We start from the raw sequence: 19,864 nt of genomic DNA on the forward strand, positions 1-19,864 counted from the left end.
GGGCCACGGGGCCACTGGGTCGTGGAGACACAGGGCTATGGGCACACAGAGCCATGGGGACACGGGCACACAGGGCTCTAGGGACACAGGGCCATGGGCACACAGGGCCATGGGCACACGGGGCTCCGCGCACATGGGGCCATGAGCACACGGGGCCATGAGCACACAGGGCTCCGTGCATACAGGGCCATGGGCACACAGGGCTCCGGGCACACGGGGCTCCAGGCACACAGGGCCATGGGCACACGGGGCCATGGGCATATGGGGCTCTGGGCACACAGGGCCATGGGCACACGGGGCCATGGGCACATGGGGCTCTGGGCACACAGGGCCATGGGCACACGGGGCCATGGGCACACGGGGCCATGGGCACACAGGGCCATGGGCACACGGGGTCATGGGCACACGGGGCCATGGGCACACGGGGCTCCGGGCACACAGGGCCATGGGCACACGGGGCTCTGGGCACACGGGGCCATGGGCACACAGGGCCATGGGCACACGGGGCTCCGGGCACACGGGGCCATGGGCACACGGGGCCATGGGCACACGGGGCTCCGGGCACACGGGGCCATGGGCACACGGGGCCATGGGCACACGAGGATCCGGGCACACGGGGCTCCGGGCACACAGGGCCATGGGCACACGGGGCCATGGGCACACGGGGCTCCGGGCACACGGGGCTCCGCGCACACCGGCCCGGCCAACCCGCCCCCAGCCGCCACCGGCCGCAGCCCGCGAGGCAACCCCATGCCGCACCGGCAGCCCCGCCCCCCGCCCTCCATTGGCTCCCTCCCTCGCCCTCCCCTCTCCCCATTGGCTGCCGGCCCGGCGGCGGCGATGGGGCGGGCCGGAAGCGCGCGCCGCGCGGCTCTGCGGTGGCGGCCGCTGAGGCGGAAGAGCCGGGCGGGAGCGGCGGGACAGGGGGAGCCGCGCCGGGACCCCCCCGGGACCCCCCAGGACCCCCACCGCCCCCCGACCGCCACGGCCCCCCGCGAGGCCTTCCCCCGGTGTAATCCGGGTTTGGTGAGGAAAACGGTTTAATCCGGGTTTGGGTGAGGAAAACGTTTAATCTCGGTTTGGTGAGGAAAATGGTGTAATCCGGGTTTGGTGAGGAAAACGGTTTAATCCGGGTTTGGTGAGGAAAAAGGTTTAATCCGGGTTTGGTGAGGAAAACGGTTTAATCCGGGTTTGGTGAGGAAAAAGGTTTAATCCAGGTTTTGGTGAGGAAAACGGTTTAATCCGGGTTTGGTGAGGAAAACGGTTTAATCCAGGTTTTGGTGAGGAAAACGGTTTAATCCGGGTTTGGTGAGGAAAACGGTTTAATCCAGGTTTTGGTGAGGAAAACGGTTTAATCCAGGTTTTGGTGAGGAAAACGGTTTAATCCGAGTTTGGTGAGGAAAAAGGTTTAATCCAGTTTTGGTGAGGAAAACGGTTTAATCCGGGTTTGGTGAGGAAAACGGTTTAATCCAGGTTTTGGTGAGGAAAACGGTTTAATCCAGGTTTGGTGAGGAAAAAGGTTTAATCCGGGTTTGGGTGCGGAAAATGGTTTAATCTGGGTTTGGTGAGGAAAATGGTTTAATCCAGTTTTGGTGAGGAAAACGGTTTAATCCGGGTTTTGGTGAGGAAAACGGGTCATTGTGGTTTCCCTCTTTTTGGCAGCACTGAAAGCCCGGTGGGATTCATTGCGTTCCTTGCGGAGAAAGAACTTTTTTAGGAAAAAACCAAGTAAACTAGGACCGAGGGCCTGCAAGTGGAAGGTGGCATAGCAGGGTTTGGGACGCAGAGTTCTGTCCGTCAAAGATCCCGGCGTTCCCAGCCTTTGCTCCGCCAGCAGGGTTACAAAATGTCGGCAGCGGGTTGCGGGGATGGGAAATTAGGGAACTGCTGCGTGCCACGGGATTTCTTCCGCTTCTGCAGCCTGCTGTCGCCTCCCAGCTCGCTCACTGCCAAGCAGGGGGGCTCCCCCTGGCACGGCTGCCCCCGTGTGCCCGCCTAGTGCCCCGTGACTCCGAGGCAGTCATCCCAGAGGGAATTGTGCCGAGTTGCCTGCAGGTTTGGTGATCTGCTGGCTGGTGAGTTGATCTCTTTTCTGGGAGGTTATTCCTTTGGGAGACCAGACCTTCAGCTGCAGCAAAGGAGCGTTGCTCACAAGCGGCGCAGCAGCTTTGGGATCAGGTCTCTGAGCCACCGTCTTCCCACCTGTTAAAAAATAAGGTTGAAAGGGAGAAAGTTTCCTGGAAGAAGCTGCCACGAGGAGCTCAAACCCAAGGAAAGCTCTGGGATCTGATCAGGCATCAAGTGATTATTTTTATTTTCCAACCCAAGCAGTGATTTATCACAGAATCATGGAAGGGTTTGGGTTGGAAGGGACCTCACGGACCATCCAGTTCCAACCCCCCTGCCATGGGCAGGGACACCCTCCACTACACCAGGTTGCCCAAAGCCCCATCCAGACTGGCCTGGAACACTGCCAGGGATGGGGCAGCCACAGCTTCTCTGGGCAACCTGTGCCAGTGCCTCAGCACCCTCAGTCCTTTGAGGTCCTTCCCAACCCAACCCATTCCATGATCCTATGAGAGTGACCAAACGCTAGCACAAGGGACCAGGGAGACTATGGAATATCTGTTGTTGGAGACGGTCAAAACTCAACTGGATGAGGCTTTGAGCGACCTGCTTTGAGCACGGAGCTGGCTGGAGCCTTCTTCCAACCTGAATTCTTCCGAGATCCTGTGATACCATGCGTGTACCTTCCTGGGTATGACTCTCTCCTTTCTCCCAACCCAGGGCAGTGACGATGAGCAGCCTCCTGCCTTCATCAGGGGATGGAAACTGCTATTACATCCTGACAGAAGACTGTGCCTATGGCAGCAAGTACTTCCAAGCTGGGAACATGTGTTTCTGCAGCGAGAGGAGTTACTTGCGCAACTTCTCCGACAACGGGCCCCCGGCTTGCTTCTTGAAAGTCATCATGCTGGACGACAGCTCCACCGTCACGCTAAACGTAGAGATCCTCCAGCCGCTGCGCGAGGAGATGGCCGCCTTCCTCCTGGCCATCAGCAGCCACAACGAACGCTTGAACCACTTCTTGGAGAGGTTGAGCCTGGAGGCAGCTCTGCAGGCCGTGCCAGGCCAACAAGTGATGGTGGAAGTCGACCGGCAGCATTTCCCTGGTGTCATCCGCTACATCGGGAGCATTCACAAAAGCGCTTCGGCCGTGCTGTCTCCATTCTTCTTCGGGGTGGAGTTACAGGTGAATCATAGAATCTTCATAGAATCAGAATCATGGAATGGTTTGGGTTGGAAGGGACCTCACAGACCATCCAGTTCCAACCCCCCTGCCATGGGCAGGGACACCCTTCACTACACCAGGTTGCTCAAAGCCCCATCCAACCTGGCCTGGAACACTGCCAGGGATGGGGCAGCCACAGCTTCTATGGGCAACTTGTTCCAGCGCCTCACCACACTCTGAGTGAAAAATTTCTTCCTTATATCCAATCTAAATCTCCCCTCTTTCAGTTTAAATCCATTGCCCTGTGTCCTGTCACTACACACCCTTGTAAAAAGTCCCTCCAGCTTTCCTGTAGCCCCTTTAGGTACTGGAAGGTGCTGGAAGGTCTCCCCGGAGCCTTCTCCTCTCCAGGCTGAAGAGCCCTAACTCTCCCAGCCTGTCTCCAGAGCAGAGGTGCTCCAGCCCTTGGATCATCTCTGTGGCCTCCTCTGGACCCGCTCCAGCAGCTCCATGCCCTTCTGGTGTTGGGGACCCCAGAGCTGAATGCAGTATTCCAGGTGGGGTCTCATGAGAGCAGAGCAGAGGGGCAGAATCCCCTCCCTGACCTGCTGCCCACGCTGTTCTGGATGCAGCCCAGGACACGGGTGGCTTTCTGGGCTGCCAGCGCACGGTGCTGGCTCATGGTGAGCTTCTCATCCACCAGCACTCCCAAGTCCTTCTCCTCAGGACTGCTCTCAATCCATTCCCACCCAGCCTGTCCTTGTGCTTGGGATTGCCCTGACTCACGTGCAGGACCTTGCCCTTGCCCTTGGCCTCTCACCTCTCCAGCCTGTCCAGGTCCCTCTGGATGCCATCCCTCCCCTCCAGCGTGGCCAAGAAAGTAAGTCACTCATTTTCCCTTTGTGTTTGTGTACGTGACGCGTCCTCCTGGCGTGTTTTCAGGGCGAGGGTGAAAACAGAGGGCGCAGCGATGGATCTTACCGCGACACGGAGTATTTCAAGTGTAAGCGGAACTGCGGGATCTTCCTGCCGTTCAGCAGAGTCCAGTTTGCTCCCACGCCGGATGGTGACCGTGGGAAACAGAAGCCAGAACCGGACAGGGAGGAGGCGGTTCCTGTCAAAGTGGGAGATGCAGTCAGCTTCTACGTGGATGAAGTCCTCACGAAAGGAATAGCGATGGCGGTTTACAGGGAGGGGACCCAGTGGCTCGTTAAAGTTTGTCCGGTAAGACCAGTCTGCCTGCCTTTTCTTGGGTTTGGGAGACTTTTTTTAAAAAAAAACTATGTCATGGTGGGACATTAAAGAGTCCCACCATTCAGGAGAGAGAGGAAGGAATGTCTGAAAGGGATGTGAGGTCACATGCAACTTTTCCAGGCCTTTTTGAAAGATTGGTTCATATTCCAGGAACGCCCTATGTCTGATAAAGCATTTAGCTGATAGATTTATTTATTTTTTTTTTCCTCCTTTCAGGAAGAAGAAGGAACAACGGACATTTTCAGAGAAATTCCTATGGACTCTGTTGTGAAGGAGAGCTTGCAAAGTAGGTTATCATCAGCTGTGTCTGCCCTGTGCACGTTCCTGGGGATTTAGCATTTATTTCTTCTCTGCAGGGTGCTGATGAGCTGAAAGTCCAAAAAAAACCTTCAGCTAGTCCAAACTTAGTTAACCAGGAGGCAGAGTAGGTCGGTCGAAAAGTTCTGGACAAAATTCCTTGCGTTAGGCGGCTAAAGCTGAGTCTCCCTGTTTCTCAGGAAGAAGAAGAGCGAGTGTGATTGCAGCACATGAGTATTTCCTAGGGGGGAAGGCACCACTGGTTAAAGAGTCTTTAATTTAGCTGTAGGAGGTGGAAGAGGACCTTCATCCTGATGCCAGGCAAATTCAGGAAGGCACAGATGCCAGCGGCGACGGCGTGAGTCATTGGACAAGACAAGAAATTAGAGGCACCGTGCAGTTGTCAGGGCCAGCCCGTGGGGAGCCGTCATTAGATCCTTCACTGAGTTGATTCATCTCACAAAAGGCAGGAAAAGAATTTGGGAATAACCCCCTGCTGCCTTCTCAGCAGTCCGAAACGGCTCTGGGAAGGGCTGGATTAGCCCCAGGGCCAGCGAGAGGCTGGAGTGTGCAGCCTTGAGCAGGGAAACAAGGAGCAGGATCGTCTGCTCTCAACCTGTTGGACCAGCTTGGCCGTGTCGCTGAAACACGTCCTGAGAATTCCACCTCGTGTCTCTGGTGCTCAGCTTCAGGCTTGTCCGCGTGGTCTGGGATTTCAAAACAGGCCTGGCATTAGGTGAGATCCAGAGGTGTCGGCAGGTGGTGACTTCCTGCCTCACCTGACGTTTCCTGTTGCCCACTAGGTTTGTTTCCACCATTTGAGTCCGACACGGGCTTGGGACACCCAAACCCAATGAAACGAGAGATAAGCGAGAGCGGCGAAGAGTGTGAAACTGGGAATTCCTCCCTGGAGGTGAACTCCATGGTCCAGATCACCTTGGACAAGGGAAATCAAGTTTCAGGAATCATCCGCTGGTTGGGCTACCTGCCCCAAATTAAGCACAAAATGGCAGGAGTTGAACTGGTAAGGAGCAAAATATTTCCTGCGGGGAGACTTGTGTGGCAGAACGGGCGGGTCTTGGTTGCTCATGTCTTCTTGTGGAAGACCTTCAGCTTGTGGCCACGTGTCTCACAGCCTGACCTGCTGGCAGAACGGGCAGGTCCTGGTTGCTCGTGTCTTCTCTTGGAAGATCTTCTGCTTGTGGCCACGTGTCTCACAGCCTGACCTGCTGACAGAACGGGCAGGTCTTGATTGCTCATGTCTTCTCTTGGAAGACCTTCAGCTTGTAGCCACATGTCTCACAGCCTGACCTGCTGGCAGAATGGGCAGGTCTTGGTTGCTCACGTCTTCTCTTGGAAGACCTTCAGCTTGTGGCCACGTGTCTCACAGCCTGACCTGGGCCTCTGACGTGTCAGAGTGTGAGCTGTGAGGGCAAGAACACGATTGTGCCCTCCCTTCAGTCTGGGAGCAGAGCCTGGGGCATGATTACGAGGGATGGTTTGCTCTCTTCAAGAGCAATGTTACTGGAAAGCGGGATGGAAAAACCACGAATCCCACAAGCAGCATCAATGGGTTCAACACCCAACGCAGCACTTGGGATGTTAAAAAGCCGTACGGGCGATCGCGCCTCATCCGTGGAAAGCCTGCCCTCATTCCTCGCTGCTCTTTTCCCAGGATGAAGATAAGGGGGTCACTGCTGGCGAATGGCTGGGCAAATACTACTTCCACTGCGCTCCGAAGCGCGGCCTCTTCGTGAAGCTCCAGTGCTGCCAGCCCGACGTTCGCTTCCAGTGTTCGCACGACAGCGACCTGAGTCTCCTGGATTATGGTAAGTTCCATGAGGAGAAGCTGTGGAGAAGCCTCCTGTGCAGTGTCTTAATCAGTGGTTTAATATTCTTCACTTTCTTTGAGTGTTCCAAAAGATACCACGTCTAAGGATGCTGAGATTGCCATGGTGGTATTTATAGGGAATGTCCCAGAAGCGTGAGAGACAAGTCATTTGCTACAGGGATAATGTAGACAAGAGCATTGAGTATGGGGCAACATGTTGTCAGCGGGGCCAGAGGAGGCCACGAGGATGATCCGAGGGCTGGAGCACCTCTGCTCTGGAGACAGGCTGGGAGAGTTGGGGCTGTTCAGCCTGCAGAAGAGAAGGCTCCGGGGAGACCTTCCAGCACCTCCCAGTACCTAAAGGGGCAACAGGAAAGCTGGAGAGGGGCTTTGGACAAGGGTGTGGAGTGACAGGACACAGGGCGATGGCTTTAAACTGGAAGAGGGGAGATTTCAATGGGATCTCAGGAAGAAATTTTTCCCTCTGAGGGTGGTGAGGCACTGGAACAGGTTGCCCAGAGAAGCTGTGGCTGCCCCATCCCTGGAAGTGCTCAAAGCCAGGTTGGATGGGGCTTTGGGCAACCTGGTGTAGTGGAGGGTGTCCCTGCCCGTGGCAGGGGGGTTGGAACTGGATGGTCTGTGGGGTCCCTTCCAACCCAAACCATTCCATGATTGTATGCTAGGACATGGCTCTGGTGAAGAAGAGATGGTTTGGGTATGTCTCCATTTCCAGTAGATTAATTACTAGAGAGCCAAGTCTTCATCCCAGCATAGTTGAGTCCCAGCAGAAGCAGCACAGAAGAGCAAGGTGCTGACCTGTGAGCAGAGCTCTGGGGCATCAGGGAAGGGCAGAGCTGCCCCAGATGAGGTAGAATCACAGAATTGTTTAGGTTGGAAAAGACCTTTAAGATCCTCGAGTCCCCCTGGTAACCAAGGACTGCCAAGTCCACCACTAAACCAAGGCCCTCAGCACCACATCTGCACGTCCTTTAAATACCAGCCGTGATGGTGATTCAACCACTTCCCTGGGCAGCCTGTGCCAGTGCTTGACAACCCTTTCAGTGAAGAAATTTTTCCTGATATCCAATCTAAACCTCCCCCGGCACAACTTGAGGCCGCTTCCTCTTGTCCTATCACTTGTTACTTGGGAGAAAAGACCAACCCCCACCTTGCTACAACCTCCTTCCACGTAGTTGTAGGGAGCGAGAAGGTCTCCCCTCAGCTTCCTGTTCTCCAGGCTGAACACCCACAGTTCCCTCAGCTGCTCCTCATAGGACTTGTGCTCCAGACCCTTCACCACCTTCGTTGCCCCTCTCTGGACACGCTCCAGCACCTCAAGGTCTGTCTTGCAGTGAGGGGCCCGAAACTGAACCCAGGATTCCAGGTGCAGCCTCACCAGTGCTGAGTACAGGGGGATGGTCACTTCCCTGGTCCTGCTGGCCACACTAGTTCTGATACAAGCCAGGATGCCATTGGCCTTCTTGGCCACCGGGGCACACTGCTGGCTCAGATTCAGTTGGTTGTTGACCAACACGCCCAGGTTCTTTTCCACCAGGCAGCTTTCCAGCCACTCTTCCCCAAGCCTGGAGCGTTGCACGGGGTTGTGGTGACCCAAGCGCAGGACCCGGCACTCGGCCTTGTGGAACATCACACAGTTGGCCTCAACCCATCGATGCAGCGTGTGCAGATCCCTCTGGAGAGCCTTCCTGCCTCCAGCAGATCAACACTCCTGCCCAGTTTGGTGTCACCTGCAAACCCACTGAGGGTCCACTCGATCCCATTGTCCACCCTATTGATAAAGGTATTAAAGAGAACTGGCCCCCGTAGTGAGCCCTGGGGAGCACCACTGGTGACCGGCCACCAACTGGACTTAACTCCATTCACCACCACTCTTTGGGCCCGGCCATCCAGCCAGACTTTTTGTATCCAGGTGGGAAGCTAAAGGGAGTTGCTTCTGTTGCTTCTTTTGCAGGAGGGCAAGAAGTTCTTCCACAGATTCCAGACAGTTTTCCTCCCCTCAGGAACGAGGCAGCGGTACGTGTCCTGCGGGGCCGGATGAAGGGGATCCAAGGCCACTGTAATTCCTGCTATATGGACGCAGCTCTCTTCAGGTGAGGACCTGCTTGGGTGGTGCCAGTTCGTTAAACGAGTGGGTTTTTTTTTTTAAACTGGGCAGCGCTCGGAGGTCCCAGCTTCCCTGTGCAGCGCTGTTCGGAGAGGAAGAGGCTCCGTGGTGCCCCCCAGGAGCAGTTTTGGCTGCCAAGGACGAGATTTCGTTCCCTCTGAGCTGTTTCCTTGCTCATTGAAGGTGTCACTAAACTGGATGTGGTTTGTCTCACCGCGGAGACGCGCTGTCCCTCGCCTCTCTGTCACTGCCTGTCGGAAATAAAAGCCACCAGCCGTCCCCAGGCACCTGGTTTGGTTCCAACTCCTGCTGCAACCCCGTCAGACTTACCCAGCGCCCTCTTTTCACAGCCTCTTCTCCTGTACGTCCGCCTTGGACTCCATGCTCTTCAAGCCCTTCCCGCTGTGTGACCGGAACGTCCAGAGCATTCTGCGGGATGAGATTGTTAATCCCCTCCGAAAGTGAGTATAGGATGTGGGAATTCTGGAAGTCAGCCGTCTGCCTTCGTACCTTCTCTGCTGCCCTGCCAGGTGGTACCTGTCACTGAGGGAAAGGGGTTACCTGGAGCATCTCAGCCACATCCAAAGGTCTTCATACCAGGTTTCTCTTCCAGTTGTTCCCTTCCCCAGGTTGTGAGGCTGTCATGACTCCTCCTACTTCTGCTCAGAAGGAAGCCCTGCGAGCTGTAGTTCTCAGTGAAAGGATGAAAGGGGGATTCCAGGGATTGAGACCACCTCTGTGGAAGAGCCCTAGAGCTGATGAAGCAACGGCGTTGCTTTCATCAGCAGTTAGTCCCAAAGGCAGTAATGGGGATGGATTGTGGCTTGAGAGCTAAATTCTCTGGATTTTGTATCAAAGATACCAGGTTCTTTCCTCAACCTCCCCAGACAGGTATGGAAGAAAGGCATGGAGAGCTGCTTCCACGTAAGACATTGGCATCCTCCTTGGGGAGGCAGTGCTCCTGGGGCATTCCATGATGTTGAGGTTTGATCTTTCCCGCAGAGAAGGACTCAGGGATACTGCTGGATGAAAAACTGGACACGAGCCAGCTATGTTCGTTTTGCAGCCCAGAAAGCCAACCGTATCCTGGGCTGCATCCAAAGAAGGGTGGCCAGCAGGTCAAGGGAGGTGATTCTGGCCCTCTGCTCTGCTCTCCTGAGACCCCCTCCTGCTGGAGCACTGCGTCCAGCTCTGGGGTCCCCAGCACAAGACACATGGACCTGTTGCAGCAGGTGCAGAGGAGGCCACAAAAATGGTCAGAGGGCTGGAACACCTCTGCTGTGGAGACAGGCTGAGAGAATTGGGGCTGTTCAGCCTGGAGAAGAGGAGGCTCCGGGGAGACCTTCCAGCACCTTCCAGTACTTAAGGGGGGCTTATAAGAAAGATGGGGACAGACTTTTTAATAGGGCCTGTAGTGACAGGACACAGGGCAATGGCTTTAAACTGAAAGAGGAGAGATTTCAATGGGAGATAAGGAAGAAATATTTTACAGTGAGGGTGATAAGACACTGGACCAGGTTGCCCAGAGAAGTTCTGGATGTCCCATCTGTGGAAGCATTAAAGATTGGGTTGGATGGGGCTTTGAGCAACCTGGTGTAGTGGAGGGTGTCTCTGCCCATGGTGTGAGGGAGCTGGACTTGGATGATCTTTAAAGGGTCCTTCCAACCCAAAGCCTCCGATTATTCTATGATTTAAATACACTGGAAAGATCATAGAATCACAGAACAGTTTGGGTTGGAAGGGACCTCACAGACCATCCAGTTCCAACCCCCTGCCATGGGCAGGGACACCCTCCACTACACCAGGTTGCTCAAAGCCTCATCCAACCTGGCCTGGAACACTGCCAGGGATGGGGCAGCCACAGCTTCTCTGGGCAACCTGTGCCAGTGCCTCAGCACCCTCAGAGGGAAGAATTTCTTCCTCAGATCCCATTGAAATCTCCCCTCTTCCAGTTTAAAGCCATCACCCTGTGTCCTGTCACTCCACACCCTTGTCCAAAGCCCCTCTCCAGCTTTCCTGTAGCCCCTTTAGGCACTGGGAGGTGCTCTGAGATCACCTGCAGCTGCTTTTTGTTCCTAGGACCGGCTTTGTCAGGGCTGGGAGCGTGATGCACCTGAGGGAGCAGCTGACTGAGAAGGGCCAGTGTTCCAGCTTCACCAACGCTGAGAAAGGTAACGTGCTCTCCGGGCCCTTCCCTGCTCGGCTCCGCTCTGCGCCGCCCCGTCCTGGCACCGGTGACAACTTCATCCTGTGCTTCTCCCAGGCACGTGCATTAATATTCCTGCCGTGCCGTTCGTTTGGGTACAAATGCACACGGAAAATCCTGCCAGCTTTTAAAACTCGACTGGAATTGGAAGTCTGGTGGAAAGATGGGAATCGCTGGGTTTCCACCTGGTGGCAGCTGTTGCCAGGAGGGGAGAGGGAGATCTGTGCGAGCAGAATTTAAACGAGGGAAATTTCCTTGACCTTTATACTTGGAGTTCTACCAAGTCCATCCCTGATGTCCCTGCGAGAATCCAGCTTGATTTATCATTTTGCCAAAACCGCCTTGGCTTGGAATTCTGGTACATTATTTGAAGATCCTCAAAGACTTTACTCTTAGTTTTAAGTGAGACAGAAAACACCTCCAGCTGAAACCCACCAGTCTCTGCTTGCTGTCACCACATTCCCACCCATGCCTGGCCCAACCCCGTGTATTTTACTACAAGGAAACACATTCCACCAATGCCAAACATCACTGCAACAACCTGGAAGCACCTGGATAGGAAACAGGTGGCATTGATTACTCCAGAAACAGCAGGTATCTTGCCAGTGAACAGCACTTGAGTTTTGTACCTCCGAATATTTATTTTATAGAATTATAGAATGGTTAGGGCTGGAAGGGACCTTCAAAGGTCATCTAGTCCAACCCCCCTGCAAGGAACAGGGATAACAGATTTTAGCCACGGATAGTTCAACTGTTTGCTTTCTTGAATTTCCAGAGCTGTCCCTGGTTTCCCTTGGAGTTTCTACTTTTGGAGTTTCTACTTTTGGACAGCAGTAACTGTCCGTTAGGGTCTCTGAGATAGTGTTGCTGTGATGGCCCAGGATCTGAGGGCTGGTTTGGGTTTTTTCGTGCTCACTCGAGGGTTTGTGCGTTAACCAGGTGCTCTCAGCTTTTAGCCTGGTTGTCCCGTTACCTAAAGGAAAATTCCAGGTTCCCGAAATGCTGGCTCATGTTCATCTGGCAGTTTTTGCCTTCTGGATGCAGCGGGGCAAGGCAGTGCCCCTGGTGAGGTGTGACCTGTGCTTTTCTCCGATCTTCCAGATCCTGAAGAGTTCCTCAATCTCATCATGCATCAGATCCTGGGAATAGAGCCACTCTTGAAACTGCAGTAAGTTTCCATATCTAAGTGATCCGATTTTCCCTGGGCCAGGCTCGTGAGTTTTCCACCTCACCGTCACGGGGTGTTCCTTGTACCTTTTGTTGTGGACGTGCAGCTCGGAGAGTTGTGTGCAGCTCCTCTCTGCTGTCCGTGTGGTCTTGTTTGTTGGGATCACATCCAGGAAAAGACACTTCTAAACTCCCTCTGGAGATGCCGCCTATCAGAAAATGAGGATAAAAACCTGATCTCATCCTTAGGGAGAGCCAGCAAGGGTTTGAGAAACATAGAGCAGTATCTGACAGCCTTTGGATGCGTTTGGGATGTGTCCAGGCTGTCAAGCTGGCTCAGGTCCTGCAGCCTCTCCAACAGGCAGTCCATGGATGCAGTCCCAGTTTTTCAGGACTCTACAAAGAGGATGAGAGGCTGAAGGAAGCCAAAAATAATTGCTGTTCAGGAGCATAGAAGGGGATTGTTGGGTTTCTGTGCTCCTTTGTTGAGGTGTCAGTCAAGCTGTAGATGGTGGAGCACTCGGAAGGGCTGAGCACAAAGACGACTCTGTTCAGCAGCTCCCCTGCAGAGAGGCATCCGAAGGAAATCCTTCCTCTGCTGGCTCGGAGATCTGGGGGCGGTGGGAGATCTTCTGCACACAACTCACCTTTTATCGAAGTGTCTTTTTCATGTTTACATCGACGTGGGGAAGTTGAGTTTCGCTTATAGGAGCAGGATGTGATGCTCTGGAGGGATAATGAGACTGAAGGTGGGACTTGTGTCCCCTTCTCATGGCACGTGTTGAGTGTTTCTGGGTGGAAAAAGTGCTTCATGTCGGTGTCGCACCAAGCAGCCCGCGGTGACCTGGGCCCAGAAGCTCTTGAAGGACAAAACCAGTGTGTCCTCTGGGAGCTCGGATGTTTGTGGCACCAGGTAAACAAGCCCCGTGACCACTCCTTGCAGGTCAGGAGGCCAGAGGGAGCAGGACTGTTACTGTTACCAGATATTTATGGACAAACAGGAGGATCTGGTGGTTCCCGACGTGCAGCAGTTAGTGGAACGCTCCTTCCTGTCCTCCGACCTGAAGCTAGTGGAGGTGAGCCCAGCTGCCTTTCACCTACGCCGCTCTCTGCTGCCTCTTTCTTGCTTCCTCCAACGTACCGGTGCCTGCCAGCGAGTCTGCAGTGGGTCCAGTATGTCCTACATCCACCATGGCCAAGAAGCAGGGTACAGCCACAAGAGAGAGGTCCTGGGGAATCGTAGCGTGACCTGGGAAGCGGGCTTTGCTTTCCCAGTTGCTCCCTGAATAAGTGGAGCAGAAAGTCTTTACTCCCAGCAGCAATATGGAGAGAAGAGTCTCTGGGGCTTGTCTCTTCTGGCAGGGTGACTCGTTTGTCTTTCTTTTCCCAGATCCCATCTTGCTTCATTATCCAAATGCCGCGGTTTGGGAAGGAATATAAAATGTTCAGCAAAATCATTCCTTCCTTGGAGCTGGATATAACAGATCTGCTGCTTGACAGTAAGTTGTTGGGCAGTGGGAAAGCTGCGGGCTGGGACTGTAAGCAACCAGGTGGCAGGTCTCACCTCTTTGGGTGGTGGCAGGTCTCACCTCTTTGGGTGGTGGGCAGATGGAGGGTGTGTTCAAGGGCAGGGTGGAGGAGGCCTTGAGCAACCTGATCTAGTGGAAGGTGTCCCTGCCCATGGCAGGGGGGTTGGAACTAGATGATCTTTGAGGTCCCTTCCAACCCAAACCATTCCATGATTCTTCTTCCCAGAACACCAGTTTTGGCAGGACAAGTTGGATTTCAGGTGAGATCTGGAGAAGACACATCCTCTCTGCCCCTGTTGCCCCTGCAGGTCCCAGGGAATGCTGCGTGTGCGGCGATGTCGCCACCCTGGAGTGTTCAGAGTGTTTCAAAGACAAGGTATTCGCAGCCACGGGCCTGAAGCAGTTCTGCAGCTCCTGCTCCAGACAGGTATTCCATCTTCTTTGGCCGCTCACGACATCTGCTTTGGTGGCTGACAGCAGATTGAACCCCCCAAAACGCCCACGTTTCCCCTGCAGGTTTGGCACAGAGGTGCCCCTTCTGGAACATCAGTCCCACCACCTGCATGAGCAGGGTTAGGTGCCACACCTTACCGAACCCTCTGCTTACGTGCAGCCTAAACAAGCACTGGTCCTGCACAGGCTGAGTGCTGGGCCCTCACCAGGAGCATTCCTACAGCTTTCTGACCTTTCTTGGAAGGTGGCAGGCGCCCATCTTTAGCTCCCTGCTGCCAACAGGTTGACACAATGCCATTCCCTGGCACGCAGGGACCGTGGGAGTCAGATCAGTGGGGAATAAACTGAGGGTGGGACCCCTGCACACTGCTCTTTCTAGCAGGCCAGGTTCAGTTCTGCCCACTCAGCAGTGCCACCCCATCATCTCTCCTCAGGTTCACTCCCACTACCAACGCAAAGCTCACAAGCCAACTAGGCTGCACATTCCAGAAGAATTTCACAGTCGGAACCCCCGGGGCAGCCAGCAGGTCCCTCGCGAGAAGATGGAGCTCTTCGCAGTGCTCTGCATCGAGACCAGTCATTACGTCTCCTTTGTGAAATACGGCCCCGAGAACCAACACTGGATGTTCTTCGACAGCATGGCCGACAGGCATGGTGAGGACGTGGTGGTGGGCTCGGAGCCTTGGTCGCCACCGGGCGCTGCGCGGTGGGCAGCTGTGAGGGTCTGCAGTGCTCGTTGCGTAGGTGGTGGTTGGTCTACCTTTTCTTCTGAGGCCCCTGTGTGACTCAGGCTCCCTCTGGACCCTGCTTCTCATGGTGACCGTTTAGGTAGGTCCCAGAGAAGAGTATGGCCAAGCCAAGCACCTGGAAGTTCCTCCTAGTGCTTTCATCCTCTGGCAGCGTTCAAACAAGGGACTTCTTGAGTCAGCTGGGACTGGCTGCCGTGTGGGTGAGGACCGTTCTCCTGTCCTTCCCCACTTTGTTGTTGGCCTCCAGATCTCTCAGCCAAGACAGAACCTTACTGTTGAGTGTGATGGTGTCTGCTTGAGCTGTAGGTACTCATCCCTTGGGACCTGGTTTGGACTTTTCTCCTTCTTTCTGGGTTAGGTGATGAAAACGGCTTCAACATTCCCACGGTAACGCTGTGCCCTGAAGTTGCCAAATACCTGGACTTGCCGCTGGCTGTGCTGGCCCTGGAGCAGCCTCGGGACATGGATGGAGTGGCCAAGCGCCTCTTCTGCGACGCCTACATGTACATGTACCAGAGCAAGAAGATGGCCCTCTACAAGTGACACTGCCGTGAGCCGGTGCCGCAGAGCGGCGCGGCGTCGGAAACGTGAGCTTGGAGCAACCCCCCTGAGGGGGGACCTCATTAATGTTTATAAATATGGAAAGGGTGACTGCCACAAGGATGGAGCCAGGCTCTTCTCAGTGGCACCCAACGATAGGACAAGGGGAAATGGATCTAAGCTGGAACGCAGGAGGTTCCGCTTAAACATGAGGAAGAACTTCTTCCCAGTAAGGGGAACAGAACACTGGAACAGGCTGCCCAGAGAGGTTGTGGAGTCTCCTTCTCTGGAGATGTTCCAAACCCACCTGGACACGTTCTGGTGGGATCTGATCTAGCTGGTCCTGCTGCAGCAGGGGGATTGGACCAGATGATCCTTTGAGGTCCCTTCCAATCCCTGACATTCTGGGATTCTGTGTGATTCTGTGAAGCTCGGAATCGGTGAAAGCAACTGGAGTTTGGGTGCACCGAGCTTCCACCTCTGCCTCTTCTTACCTCTCCCAGTGTCTGGTAACCAGTATCCAGCTGTCCACATCAGCCCGTCCGGGTTTGTGAGATCCTGTACCTGGCCTTACCGTACTGAATTAATTACTCTCAAATTCATTCTCATTTCCTACTTTCCAGCCTCCTTCCTCCCCAGGCCCTCTGCAGCTCTGCCCTACCTCGGAGTCTTCCCCACCATCCTTTTCTCCCTGCCAGCCCTTCCCTGCAAAGCTGAGGACCAGCGTCTGATCCAAACACGAACCGTTATCTCCAGGTTTGCAAAGAGCACATGGCAACCACAGCCTCGCCCTGCGGAACATCCTCACGTCGCCACGCGGAGGGAGGAAACCAGGAGGGGTGAGCTGCACTGGTGTGGTCCAGAGATGGGTCAGGACGAGGTGGGATGTGACCCTCCACCTAAAGCTGGGTCCCCGAATTGTCCGCGCTTCCCTTATCCAACACTCCGGCACTTGGAGTCACCATCCCTCATTTTCAACCGTGGCATTAACTGGGTGTCTTCAGCTGCAAATAGGCTTTAAAAACACGTGGTTTTCCAAGAACAAAACTGGAAAGAGAGATGGGAGCAGAGGAGCAGCGTGTGAGCCCAGTATGCTGTCCCCGTTTCTCCAAAGTCTGCACATCGCTGCGTGATTTTTCCAACCTCGCTTTTAGCACTTACTGTCCCACCTTTGCACCCACTTCTGACCAAGAACCGAATTCCGAGGGCAAAATGGGCAAAACTGGGCATTCTTGGCTTTTCTGCCGTGACTGCAGTAAGGTTCAGGGTCCCTGGGTGGGAACTGGTCTTCCTTAAGTTAAATAACTTTATATTTGCAAACCCAGTCAGTGCTATGAACTGGGTTGCCCACATTCCAGATGGCACCGACAGGACACCAGAACCTTGAGGGACGCATCCAGGAGCTCCAGATGTGCAGTTGTTTTCATCCTGCTTTTTTTTGGTTTTTTGGGGTTTTTTTTCCCCCCTCTTTAACTCAGGGTGCAGTAATTGTCACACGCAGCCTGTGGCTTCGTGTCAGTCTTGTTGACTTATCTGTACGTGGTGGCCAAATTCACCTTCCAATTGGCCTTGCTGAGCGTTTGGGCCTCAACACCAAGTTGACCACGAGGCAGCGATGTGTCCTCGTGGTCGAGAAGGTGAGTAACGATCTGGGCTGCGTTCCAAGTGTTGCCAGCAGGTCAAGGGAGGGGATCCTTCTCCTCCACTCAGCACTGGTAAGGCCACACCTGGAGTACTGGATCCAGTTTTGAGCTCCTCAGTAGAAGATAGATGAAGAATGTCCAACAAAGGGCCACGAAGATGACCATTTCTCCTATGAGGAAAGGCTGAGAGAGCTGGGGCTGTTCAGCCTGGAGAAGAGAAGGCTCCAGGGGACCTCATCAATGTCTAAAAATCCCTGAAAGGAGGGTGCAAAGAAGACTGAGCCAGCATCTTCTCCATGGTGCCCAGTTACATGACCAGATGCCCCGAAACACAAGGAGGTTCCTTCTGAACATCGAGATACTTCTTCACTGTGACGGTGATGAGCACTGGCAACTGTTACCAAAGAGGTGGTGGAATCTCCATCCTTGGAGAGATTCAGAATGGTCCTGGGCAAAGCCAAAGCACCAGCAGTTGAGTTTGTGTAGGGGTAGGCGGGATGGTGGCAGATGTAGCCACCAGATGATCAAGATGGATCATCCTGAGGATGCGTTGATCCCACTCCCGTTTGGGAACTGACTCTGGCTGATCCTCTGTGGCCATGGAGAGGGCGGAGGGGCTGGAGGGTGCTGCTGTCTTTCCTCATCTACTTGACGTCGCTTTTCATTCCTTCTCTCCTCAGAACTCAGGACAATCCCTACTCAGGTACGCTGGTGGTTGGGCTTTTGTGTCTCTGGTGCTTCTGCTCTAAAAAACGTTCAAACAGCAAACTTGTCCTTTTCCTGGAGTCTTTTTCCTCTCTTGGAATGCAAAGTGTGAGAACATGGTTGAGGAACATGAGGAACATTGAGAAACACAGTTTAGGGACCCTGACAGTGCAGGGGGAACGGTTGGACTCGATGATCTTGAGGGTCTCTTCCAACCAGATGATTCCGTAGGACAGTGCCAACAGCTGGAGCGCTGCCACAGGGAGGTCAAGCCTGTTGGGTTGGGTTTTTTTTTTTAAGAAACGAGACCATCAGGCCATGCTTCGTTAAAGCTCTTTTAATTATTTTTTATTTTCCCCCCATCAACATCGATTGCAAAGCTCTGAACAGTGGCTGTGCCAGGAGGGCGGGCGATGTGCCCGCGGGGTTGGTGCATCTCTGGGGATTTCCCTCTTGCCATCCCACATGGACCTTTCCGATGGGTGGCTCAGCTCTGGGTCTGCACATTCCACAAGCTCCGGGGAAAGGATTTACTCTCTTTCCGTTACAGATTTACAATCATGGAATGGTTTGGGTTGGAAGGGACCTCAAAGATCATCCAGTTCCAACCCCCTGCCATGGGCAGGGACACCCTCCACTACACCAGGTTGCTCAAAGCCCCATCCAGCCTGGCCTGGAACACTGCCAGGGATGGGGCAGCCACAGCTTCTCTGGGCAACCTGTGCCAGTACCTCACCATTCGGTCTATGCCAGGGTTTTTTTGGCCCATTCTATGCACCAACTTCTCTTGACCCTGTTTTGATTAAAGCCTTCCATCATGGCCTGGGCATGAGACCTACCCCCAGTGGAGCTACCAAGGGGTTTCCCTGGAATTAGGGTCATGGGATGCCACGAAACAGGGCTGTGAGGCACTTGCTGGGACCACCCCCAGATGCTCTCACGGATTGGCACTTGCTTTTCATCCCAATTTTATCGAGTCATAAACCACGACGTGAAGGACGTTGGATTAAACCTTCAAGCTGAAGACCACGAGTGTTTTGAAGGACTAGGGCAGCCACGTGGCGGGGCTACAGCAGGTAAAGGCTTGTATTTCACTTTTTGCTTAGGATGAAGCCAATTGTGGGCATCAGTGCCACGCTTCCTCCATGAACATCGGGTCAGAGAGTGCAGGCAACAGCCTGGAGATGTCCTCCATGCCCCGGGGAACGTGCACAGAAGGGAAAGAGGGAAAATGGAGAGCAGGAAGAGCAAAATGCATCTGCCACGGACGCTCTGTAGGGCGTAGGTGGGGTGTAGAAGACCCACCCTTCCCATGGGGGTGGACTCCTTCTTGTGCCCTCAAGACTTGGTCCCTAGTGCCACCAAGGAGCTTTGGCATGGATTGTGACCACAGAGGGCGCAGGGCTGGCAGGGTCACCGAGGTGGGCAGCACTATCACAGCAGAAGGCACAAGGTCTGGCAGGGCCACCAAGGCGGGCAGCACTGCCACAGCAGAAGGCACAGGGTTTGGCAGGGCCACCAAGGCGGGCAGCACTGCCACGGCAGAAGGCACAGGGTTTGGCAGGGCCACCAAGGTGGGCAGCACTGCCACGGCAGAAGGCACAGGGTATGGCAGGGCCACCAAGGTGGGCAGCAGTGCCACAGCAGAAGGCACAGGGTTTGGCAGGGCCACCAAGGTGGGCAGCACTGCCACAGCAGAAGGCACAGGGTTTGGCAGGGCCACCAAGTTGGGCAGCACTGCCACAGCAGAAGGCACAGGGTTTGGCAGGGCCACCAAGGTGGGTAGCACTGCCACAGCAGAAGGCACAGGGTTTGGCAGGGCCACCAAGGCAGGCAGCACTCATGGCAGAAGGTGCAGGGCTAGCAAGGCCAGCGAGGTGGGCAGGGAAGGACCATCGCTTCCAGAGGACATGGAGGCAGCTGCCTCCCAGCTCTGCCTGCCCCATCCCTCTGTGCCCAGCTTTGCTGCTGGCACCTCAGCGAGCACTTCCAGTTCCTGCAGGGTCTTCAGATCAGCACCACGCAGCAGCAACCATTAATTCCCAGTTAGTCACGTGGTCCTCAAAAGAGCGTGGAGAAGGAGCTGGCCCCAGGCAGGGGCTGGCACAGCACGGGGGGCGAGCAGGGGCTCCC

The 19,864-nt window shown here is 54.7% G+C and overlaps 1 protein-coding gene across 1 annotated transcript; it reads left to right on the plus strand.

The window, feature by feature from the left end:
* Positions 1-2,780: 2,780 nt before the first annotated feature.
* Positions 2,781-15,520, plus strand: LOC104378250 (ubiquitin carboxyl-terminal hydrolase CYLD). The gene is made up of 14 exons (XM_086608904.1): positions 2,781-3,253; positions 4,175-4,456; positions 4,703-4,772; positions 5,587-5,807; positions 6,459-6,612; positions 8,587-8,725; positions 9,090-9,200; positions 10,819-10,910; positions 12,047-12,113; positions 13,056-13,188; positions 13,503-13,611; positions 13,950-14,068; positions 14,529-14,748; positions 15,202-15,520. The coding sequence occupies exons 1-14, from the start codon at positions 2,798-2,800 to the stop codon at positions 15,384-15,386; spliced, it is 2,358 nt and encodes a 785-aa protein (XP_086465030.1). The 5' UTR covers positions 2,781-2,797; the 3' UTR covers positions 15,387-15,520.
* Positions 15,521-19,864: the final 4,344 nt, after the last annotated feature.

Source organism: Tauraco erythrolophus, chromosome 3, assembly GCF_009769465.1.
Source record: "Tauraco erythrolophus isolate bTauEry1 chromosome 3, bTauEry1.pri, whole genome shotgun sequence".
Classification (NCBI taxonomy): domain Eukaryota; kingdom Metazoa; phylum Chordata; class Aves; order Musophagiformes; family Musophagidae; genus Tauraco; species Tauraco erythrolophus.